General features: G+C 36.6%; 1 protein-coding gene across 1 annotated transcript in view; it reads left to right on the top strand.

The window, feature by feature from the left end:
• Window positions 1-11,219, top strand: part of LOC135224791 (uncharacterized) — a 91,825-nt gene that overhangs the window by 12,834 nt on the left and 67,772 nt on the right. The window contains exon 2 of the mRNA XM_064264116.1: window positions 6,323-7,080. Coding sequence (XP_064120186.1) covers window positions 6,783-7,080 — 298 coding nt within the window. The 5' untranslated portion in view covers window positions 6,323-6,782. The remainder of the gene's footprint in view (window positions 1-6,322; window positions 7,081-11,219) is intronic.

Raw genomic sequence — 11,219 nt, 5'->3', positions numbered from 1 at the left:
ATCCTTCCGTGTCATAAAAACTTCTACTAAGGGTGTCCACTACTACATTTAATTTGCCTTCTATATATTTGAGCTTTGCATTGAAATCTCTGATAGTTAGAAATCATCAAGCTCTTTTAGGCGACAAATCGGGCTTATTAAAAGATCTAATAATGGCTTGTGGTCTGTAAGGACTTCTACTTTATTTCCCATCAGTAGCATTTTAAAATGAACTAAACTGGATACTATTGCAAAGGTTTCTTTTATCTATGGTAGCCATTGATCTCTCATTGCTGCCCTTTGTCTTGAACTTCCTGCTATAAAAAGCTATGGGATTGAATTTCCCATCAAACTTTTGCATAAGGCAAGCCCCTATACCCTCCTGACTGGCATCAGTCACTAATGTGAATGATTTGCTGAAATCTAGAAACTTCAGAATGGGGGGATTCATTAACACGTCCTTAAGTTTTGAAACCTCTCAGACTGGGGTTCCCCCATTGAAATTGAACATCTTCCCGCAATATATCTGTTAGGGGAGCTGCTATATTAGAAAATCCTTTTACAAACCTCCAGAAAAAACTGGCGATACCTAAGAATGACTTAATTTCTTTCTTTGATCTCGGGGTGGGGAAATTCGCTATTGCCTTGACTTTATCGTCATTTACTCTAACCGCTTCCTTAGATATGACATGCCCTAGATATGTGATTTGCTTTTTCAAGAATGAACACTTAGCTAGCTTAATTTTCCTGAGTACTTCTGTAAGCACTTCCAAGTGTTGCACAATCGTGTCTGTTGCGACTAAAATATCATCCATATATACAAAAACATTTTTACCCAATAACCCGTGCAAAACTGTGTTTACCAACCTGGTAAAAGTCAGCAGACTGTCCGATAAAACAAAAAGCATTCATGTAAATTCATAGTGTCCCTTGGGCACTGAAAAAGCCATATATTCCTTACTACTCACACTAGGAGGGAATTGCAGAAAACCCTGCGCTAAATCAATTGAGCTATAAATATTATGTCCCCTGATTATTACAAAAAGATCTGGTATGCATGCGACTGGATAATGAACAGGGATTGTCTTTTCATTTAAATGTCTAAAATCGACGCATACGCGGACAGAACTGTCCTTCTTAGGCACTGCTAACAGAGGAAAGTTATATGGAGACACTCTAGGCCTAATGATTACTTCTTCCCATTTATTGACCTCTTTCTCTACCTGTTCTCTGATTTTGAAAGGTATGCGGTATGCAGGAATATAAATAGGTTTTGTGCCATTCTCTAAGTTGACCTTATGTTCCAGGCCATCAGTCAATCCCAATTTATCACTTTGTAAGTCTACTGTATCCCCAAATTCTGCCAAGAGCTCGCTTACCGCTTCAACATGCTCACTATGATCTGCATTAGCTAAATGTTCTCTAAATATTCGCTTCCTTGATTGCATTTCTGCCTCTGAAAACTCAGATTTCCCCTCTACGATGGCCACTGAACAACTGTCACTACTCTAATCTTGGAGACCTAATACATATGTATTCCTTTGGTATTTCTTAACTGTATCATTACAGTTCAATAATTCCAACCATGTAGCACCAGTGTTTGATACACTGTTCACTGATGCCGTGCTAATAATCCCTCCTAGCTTCTCGCTACCCTCAATAACACACACATCCGCGGGTTTTCTCACTTCCCTCAACTTGACTTTTACCATAGTCTTTGAACCTGACATTAACACAACATCCTCTGATAAAACACCTTTATATTTGTGGTTAGTACCTCCCCGTTCCACAATCCCATAAACATCACCACCCTTGGCTCTCATTAATCTGCCCCATTATTAGTATCAGCAATAATATCAATATTAGTATCAGTACCAGCACCCATAATGGCCTTGTCACATTCACTAAAATTGTTACCCCCGTGGACTCCGTTATCTCGCATAGCATCACCGCAGTTATTCCCCATATCATCAGCGTGGGTTTTAATATTTCCAATCCCCGTAACACCAGCATTGGCGCCCTCATTAGGACTTGGGACGATAACAAACCTGACACCTGGCTCGATCATGTTGAGCAGGTGTTCGAGAACTTCAATCCAACCCCTCAGGAAGTGGTCCTCTTCCTTGGCAAGCACCTTGCTGGCAAAGGGCGGACTGCATTCGAGGCCCTTCCCCTGAATGATGCGATAAGACCTCGCCCTCATCTGAGAGCCAATCCCTGGGGCTTACGAATTGACCCCAGACCGGTGGAGGCAGAAATGGAGGACTATGCCCAAGTCACCCTTGTCTATATGCAAGTTGCCCCTTTGAAGTGTAAGCATCCATTCTATAGAAAAGCTATCTCTTCTCCCATTGGCTGTCGGAATTAACCCCCTCAGGGATGAGGCCGGTTCGTACCAGAAGGAAATTTTAAAAGGGGTCAGAAGCCAGAGGCTGGGGCTCAGAACTACTGTGGAGCTGGGAGCGCTCAGAGCTCCTTACCGCACCCTGCAGACCACACTGTGAGAGTAAATTCCAGTTCAGCCAGGGAATTGTTTTACCTTTGTCTGTATTTCATTTCCATTTTTCCAAGGTGACTGCCCCCCTCCTTTGTTTAGTTTGTCATTCCCCCCATCTGGGTTCATTTCTGTGGTTATTCACCTTGATACTAGTAAACATCCCCTAGTAAATTCAAGTAATGAAATAGATCTGTTTGTGTAAATTCCCAGTCATTTCATCCCCCGCTGAGTGGCTTGTAAACTTTTGATTCAAAGAAAGTCATGTGTAACGTTCGCCCTCATGTGCCCCCCCGTCTTATGCCAGTGTCCTATCTCTTTGTAGACAAACACTGTGCCTGATTGTGGTAGAAATTGGAAACCTTTAGATCAAGCCTTGCATTTTCAATCTGTTTGCGCAAATTTCTGAACTCCGTGTCTGGTTGCCCCAGCCACGTGTTTCCTCTGGATCGACCAGTCGACCCCTTTATTAGTCTCCTGGATCTCTGTAAATTAATATAAATACAGTGCATTTAAAACTAAAGTCCATCTTTTATATAAATTCCTCCTTCCTCAGTAATATTGGCTTTCTGCCCTAGTAGTTTTTTTTCTTTTTGTTCTGATCTCTTGTCCTCCATTCAAGGCCAAATTTTTCAGTGTTAACTACATTTTCTAGGAGTGAAACACAAAGTAGTGAAGTACTGTAAGCGAGCTATGCATCACTGGTATTAAGGAAGACTTTCCCAAATATGACACTGGCGTAAGTTGAGTGACTGGCACTGTTGAAACACTAGTACCGGTATGGTAATGCAGTTTGGTAACGCGTAAGATTTTCAAAAGCAAAATGCAATGTTTAAAAGACAAAAGTTACTTTTAACACTGATTCTCAAGTCTGAGTAGCAAAATATATCACATGCTTTAATGATATCACTAACACTAGTCTTATAGGGCATGTAGGAATGGTAATCTAGGAATGGGAATAAGGGAAGAAAACACGTCATCAAGCTAATAAATGATATATGAGTTATGTACTTCAGTAAACTTAATGTTAAAATATGTATTATGAAATGAATATGAAAGTTTTCTAATAAAATATATTCATTCATTCTTTACATGACATTGCAGTGCATTCATCATCTACGGTCTTGTATTTCATACAATATCATACCTGAAATGTCATGGATGATAGTGCTACCAAATAATTTTAGATATGGCTGTCAATGTAAAAATAACAAGCAAAAATTTAAGAATATTAAGTGGGGATGAGCACAGACAATAGGTTCCCCAGGCAACCAGCCAGATCTTTACACAGTCCTTACTTCTAGAGGAATCTCTTGCTTTTCTTTGTTATTTGGGGCCATACTTGAATGACATTTGTGTGTATATCAGAACTTGTATTATAGTCCAATAAACCAGCCTAGGATTATATAATGACTGTCCATCCAAAAAAGAGGGTAACTTCTCTATATGAGAACGGGCAGCTGCCCTGGGACTACACTAATGTTCTATCAGGAGCCTTGGTATGGAAAACTGTTCAGATAAGTAATTGTGGACTATTTACATAGAAATTATGGTATATGTATGTAACTTTTGGTGGGGGTTCCAGGGGGCTGCTTACAGCATTAGTAGTGTATCTGAATGTATATCACAAAAAGGTGTGCAAAAGGGATCTCTTTAGTATTTCACAAGTAGGGGTACTCATTAATGTCCCATGGGATTAAATTGTACTTGACTGTTTTCCAAAATCTGTTTCTTGCAAAAATTTACGTTCAGACTTGGAAAAGATAATCGAGAGATATTCTAGAGTGGATACTCGTGATAATATATATATATATATATATATATATATATATATATATATATATATATATATAAAATAAAAGGAGCCCATAAAAACTACAAAATATAGAAAGTAAGTACTATATTTCAGAGACTGCTGTCCCTCTCTTCAGATAGGAAATGAATGAGGAACGTTACAAGAAAGGTGGTATTTATACTAAGAGATCCATCCACAGGTAGCACATTTTTCTAAGTCACCCCCACTGATAATTTTTCTTTAATCTTCTTAAACATTGGTTGAAGGAAGATTCTATCAATGATATCTGAATCCCAGGCGCCCTTTGAGATGTTCATTACCTGTCTTTGTTTAATCAAGTCTGCCTCAAGCATCTGGCTTTTGTACCAACATCTGCTGTTATAAATTGTACATGACAAATTCCAGTTTATTCCGTGGTTATGGTTATTGATATGGTTAAAAATAGCTGAGCTTTGTTTTCCATACCTAACTTACCATTTATGTTGTATTAATCTCTGGGGAAGTGATTTTCCTGTAAAACTGATGTAAGGTTGGTCACAGTCAAGGTATGGGATTTCGTAAAATCCTGTGTCCTCAGGGGATGTCTTTTGTTGGACGTCAATCAGGGATTTGGCTAAGGTATTTGGGTAGGTAAAAGCAAAAGGGTTAAATTTTCCATTGGTCTGGGTCGCCATCTTACTCTTGTCCAGGTGAGGGATTTTTATTTTATTGTTGGGTGTCTCTCTGATCTTGTCTTGAGGGGGTCGGTAGAAAATTATGTTTGCTTTGTGAATTGCTTTCTCAATTATATGGTCAGGATACCTTAAAGACGAAAGCTGCTTAGGAATTAGTTCAAATTCTTTTTCCAGGAAATCTGGGGAACAAATTCGTAAGGCTCTTAAGAATAGGTTGCCAGCTACACCTATCTTGATAGAAATGTCATGATAACTAAAGTAGTGAATGTATGAAAGTGAGAATGTTGGTTTTCTGTATATGATAAATTTGTATTTTGTCGTGTCTCTAATTATTAAAACATCAAGGAAAGGAATTTTGTTGTTTGTTTCCCATACTACTTTTAGTTTGATGCTGGACACTAATGCATTCAATTTTGAAAGGAATTCATTGAAATTGCCCCACCTATTATCCCAGAATGTTAGAATATCATCTACATATCTCATCCACAGCATGGTTTTGGGTTTTATTGCATTTATTACTACAGTTTCCAAGTATTCCATGAATAGATTGGCTAAAACAGGACTTATGGACTTAGAGGGCTATCCATGCTACATCCGAATTTTTGCTAATAGAATGACTCCCCGAATGAAAATACGTTATTATACACATAATTCAACTAACCTTATTATTTTGTCAAGAGCCAATGGGAAATTATCTGAATATGGGGCTAATTTTCCCTCAAAAACTGAAGAACGTCCTGTACATGACTTCCATAAATTGAAATGTACTATTTTTAAGTACAGACCTAATGTTATACCTCCAAATGAAAATTGCTTCAGCAATCTACTAGGCCTTATGGCTATTAATTTATCTTCTATTATTATTTTATTCTATTTATATTTTTCCAATTGGCAGAAAGGAAGATGACGTAATTCTATGCCACTGTTTTTCCAGGCCGTGATTGGCCGAGCAGCCCCTTTCGGCTAGGGAGTTTACACTTCGGTAATATGCAACCGCCAGAGCAATTTAATATTATCTCACTTCTACAGATTTGGAATATTGGTAAAATTCATGGCAATCAATAGATTTCGGCTATTTCTCCGCTGAAATCTGTTGCCTCATATAGTTGCGTTAGATGTGTTTGAATTTGAATTTGAATTTCCATTGTCACAAAAGTTGTGTTCACACCTCAGCTGAAATTAAGATTGGTTGTAAAGGTTTTACATTAACATCACACGGGAAAGTATGCTATGAATCGCTCTGGAATTATATTATTGTTCAGAAAACGATAAGTACGTATATTTGCTAAGAATATTTCTGTGCTATGGTCAATTCTTTTGCCATATAATTTGTATATTTATAGAAAAAAAATAATTGCCCTTTATTTTCTTTTTTTTCAGAATGAAGACTATTCGTCGGACATGAAAATAAATGCCCACTCCTTTGCGGGAAAGGAAACACAGTGCAACATTAGCAAAGACGTTATATTTTCTATAAACGAGATTTAGACAATCAGAGAGGCATAACTGATTACAGAAATGGCTCGTCCTCTTAAGTTGAATAGTGAGGTATAGAAGGCAAATTAACGGAGGAGGAAGTGGTCGATTTTGTGTTAATCAGAAAATATTTTATCAGAATATTTTCACTTTGGTCACATCATCATGAATATATATCGAATCTCTTTAGTTAGTTAATAATACTGGAAATTTGTTTTTCTAAAGGGCTATTTAGATCTAACGATATCACTCACTAGTAACTTGCCCACAGTTCTGGGAACACAATTGAGGGATATAACCCCAATGCCATTGTGGTTGACACGCACTTCCATCTGGACAGAAACCTGGAAACTATCTCGAAACTATGCAAGGAGAGGGCGTTGGGGGGAGGTTAGCGACCTGGGTTGCAGGTGTCCTTGGAGTGTGGGCTGGTTTGGCAGCCCTGGGCTCACTAGTTGCTGCCATTATGTTTCCCCAGTGGGCATTAGTCAGGGAGCCCATAGTTTTAGCAGAGAGTCCAAGTCGCTCTATAGACTTTGCAGAAGACGGATTAAAAGAGAATGATCACACGCAAGCTCTGCAACCCATTGTGACAACCGTTACATTCAGACTGGGTCTATGGACAGCTTGCCCGCACATCAACACTACAAACCTTCAGTTATGTAAGTTCACGTCATATCTCTCTGTTAGTATTTGATTTGAATTATAACCTCTCGTTTCCCTTTGATTTACATATTTCTATCCGCCGCAATTACTTCCATTTGATCCCATTTGCAGCACCAAAATTTATGTTTTGAATTGAAGCCTCCATTCCAATATCATATTTTCTTTGTCCATTGTCATTATTTTGTCTCTTGTCTTAAACCTAACATTCTCATTACTTTTGAGCGTTAAAAAGATAAACATTTATGATGAGTCGCTGAAAATGTGTCAAACTTGATTTAATGTCAGCATGCCTACGCATATTGTGATATATAAATAAAAATGGTAAATATTATTAGTTGGAGACTTAAAATAATAGAATGCAAAAGACATATCATATTAGCATGCATAAAAAAATTTGAATCAAGAATTATTCTACAGAATAAAAGATTTGAAATATATGAAGCAAATATTCTAAAGACAAGGTAGTTCACATTCACAACCTTTCAACATTTCATCACTCACGATTGATCAACAAAAGGGTGAAAATCATCACTACTAACCTGATGAGTTATCTCATTAGGTTAGTAGTGCTTGTTAAGCAGGCTCGAGAAAACAGTGTAATTTATTTGATTAAATTTCCTTGCAATTTCTGTGAGCTGACTTGCTTTTGAAAATATCAGGTTGATAAATAAAGTAGCATAAATTCTATAAATTAAGTTTTTATTGAAGTAGACATCATAACCATTCTTGACACATACAAATATTTCCTAGGCATATGAGAATCTTAACTTTCCTTTAAAAACTTGCTTTTGTCCAAGTTATTACTACTTTCAGCTCAGCTCCAGAACTATCCTTCACCTGCGACTCCATAAAAAATCGTGATTACAAATATTGCGATCCCGAAATACTTTACAAAACGCATCCTTTACAAGTATTACTTATACTGTGAAATTATTGGTATTCTATAGACGAAGATAGAATTAGACATGTTTTTTTAATGAAATGGTTTAGGTTTTTTAAATGCATTTCTTTCCTCTAACTCCCAATCAGTGTCAAACTTTTAAAGCTTCGTAATAGTTACTGTTGATTATTTTTTTTTATATTTTGACTTCCAAATAGATGAACTGGTAATATATTATAATGTTTGGGACCTCAAAATTCTTTCACTTTTAAAAGCTGCTGTACAAAAGCATTGTTCTTTGCCATACACTCAGGTCAAGAAGCCCCCTAACTGTTTATTTTGAAAAATGAATCGTTATTTTTACTATACTATGCTTACAAAGTTAGGGAGAATTCTTAAAATATTCTTCTACTACAACGCGGATTACTTTCAGTTTCCACAAGACCCCTAAGAAATTTGTTGATAACACCAAAACTGATGCATTTAACCAGCAAAGGCTTCTCAGTGAAGAGAACCAGCATTTCATTGAAAAATGGCTGGGTTTGGTAACCATTAGGAACACCTGTGTTTGATGGTAGGGTTATTGATTTCCAGTGGCAAAGAAACTTCTTTTGTCCCGACACACTGAATAACCAAAGAAATGATTACAATACAACATTAAATTCAATGAAATTTGAACATCAAAGTGGCTTACCTAAACTGCAGTGGAGGCATGACCAGAAGCGTTGTGAAGTTAACTCTATTCCTCCGTTGAATTCATTATAGCACAGAATGTAGTAAACAACACAACATGATATTAGGTACGACAATCAGTCATCAGCGGTGACCAAGCACTGCTGAGAAAAATAACACAAAGTAGACTGGGAGAACATGGACTTCCCATACAAAATACAAGTACTAAAATAGTCAGAATGATTGCCGAAATTTCCTTCATAACATGTGCAAATGTTGTGATGGCAGGCAACACTGGAAGTAGTTTTGAAGACAGCCTATCAAGGAAATTATGTAACAACGAATGAGAGGATGAACAAAAAAAACGAGGAGAGAACGTGGACAGTGCGCCCCCTGGAAGAAGCTGCAGTTAAGAGACAGGTCAAGGACACAAAGGCTCCTGGACCAAACCAGAGAGGGAGGTTACAAGAGACAGATCTCTGGATTGGAAAAAACGCCCTTTAATCCTTTTCTCCTAAAGGATATAAATACAGCAAGGATGCCTATCTGGTCATTTTATGGCTATCAGACAATGGGGGACAGTTCGTTCTTGAAAAAGTGTAACTTCTGTGAATAACATCTTCGTTAGAAACTACATATATATCTTGTTTAAATGTAGTACACACACACATACATACATATATATATATAATATTATATATATATATATATATATATATATATAACATACACACACACACACACACTACATACATATATATATATTATATATATATAGATATATATATATATCTATAACATACACACACACACACACCCTACACACACACACACACACACATATATAATATATATATATATATATATATATATATATATGTGTGTGGTGTGTGTGTGTGTGTGTTGAGGTTGCTATAAACCCGACAGAGAGCGGCAAGCATTGGGGGAAGCACAGATATTCATTCCTTTCAAAGTATTTTATTCAGCTGACGCTTCAAGACTTATCAGTTCCATTTTAAATTCTATAAAATGAAAGAAAAGGCATTAAAAATAGGCTCAGGTTAAAAAAAACGGAAAAAGTTTTAACATAAAAACACAAGAATTGAAGTTCGATAAGAAGGAACAAAGTCTACCGGAAAGTGCTGAAGGCAAAGGCCGAGTGACATTCAGGTTCAGGTTCGGCTTCAACGGAAATTCCCGAGAGGTATAAAGGTGTTGACTAGTCTGACTATTTAGTTAGGGAACAAGCTGTTTAATGAGAAGTATACTAATATTGCTGGTCGGTGGTCATTCGGAGCTCTGCCTATGGTTTTAAAATTTTTGTAGTTGACATCATATTTATATTTCTTTGCGTGAGAATTCGGGGTTTGATAGTCTTATCACGTTCTATAACTCACGCCTTGATGAAAGTCTAATCTCACCTTTAGCAACCTACGGGCCAATTGAACAAGTAACAAGACTTCGGAGGTCATCATAGGGTGAAGACTTTCTTTGCATTTGAATAGAGATCTCATTGTCATTGGATTAACATGTATCATTTTCAGTTCAATAGCAGGTAGAACTTTGCCTATTATTTTTCGTAAGTCTCGGTAGAAGGTTTTATCATAAGTAGTGGAATACTTGTATATAAAAGTAGTTTAGCTACCCTTGGTATTTCAAGTTTTAAATGGTATATATTATTTAGAGATTAGTAAAGACGTTTGTAAAAGAGTTTAGATGAAAATCAGTTACTAATGAAGTACAGGTGGAGGTATAGCATTTCATTATGAAAACTGTTTCAATCAGATGTGTTCAAAGCCCTGTGGAAGAGAGTAGCTAAAGCGTTACGCTTTAAAAACTTAATAGAAAAATACAAAAATCTACAAATAGGATATCAACTATATAATACAAAGATTTCAAAACCATAGGCAGAGCTCCGAATGACCGGCACCAACTAGTAGTATTAGAATCACTTCTTATTAGTCAGCTTGCTCCCAGCTAAATACTCAGCCGATATTAGCATCTTTATACCTCTCGTGAGTTCCCGTTGAAGCCGAACTGAACTCTGAATGTCATTCGGTCTTTGCCTTCAGCAATTTCCGGTAAACTTTGTTCCTTCTTATCGAGCTTCGGCTCTTGTAATTTTATGTTAAAACTTTTTTTTTTTTTTTTTTTTAAATTCGAGTCTACTTTTAGTGCTTGTTCTTTTATTTCATAACTTTGCAAATGGAACTGAAAAGTCTTGAAACGCCATCTGAATAAAATATTTTGAAAGGAATGAGAAATTGTCCTTCCCCCTATGCTTTCCACTACACACACACATATATATATATATATATATATATATATATATATATATATATATATACATATATTATATATATATATATATACATATATATATATATATGTATATATATATATATATATATATATATATATATATATATATATATATATATATAGGGGAGAGCGGTGATGATTCGGACAGTGGGATGGTCCGGACAGTACATTTCCTTGAAAACGTAAGGGGCCCTCAGCTCCGGAAAATCACGTGAAATAGCGAGTCTGCGAGAGTTTGTTTACTATTGACACATGGCCTTT

This window comes from Macrobrachium nipponense, chromosome 12 (assembly GCF_015104395.2).
Source record: "Macrobrachium nipponense isolate FS-2020 chromosome 12, ASM1510439v2, whole genome shotgun sequence".
Classification (NCBI taxonomy): Eukaryota; Metazoa; Arthropoda; class Malacostraca; order Decapoda; family Palaemonidae; genus Macrobrachium; species Macrobrachium nipponense.
This window is presented reverse-complemented; position numbering and strand designations above follow the sequence as displayed.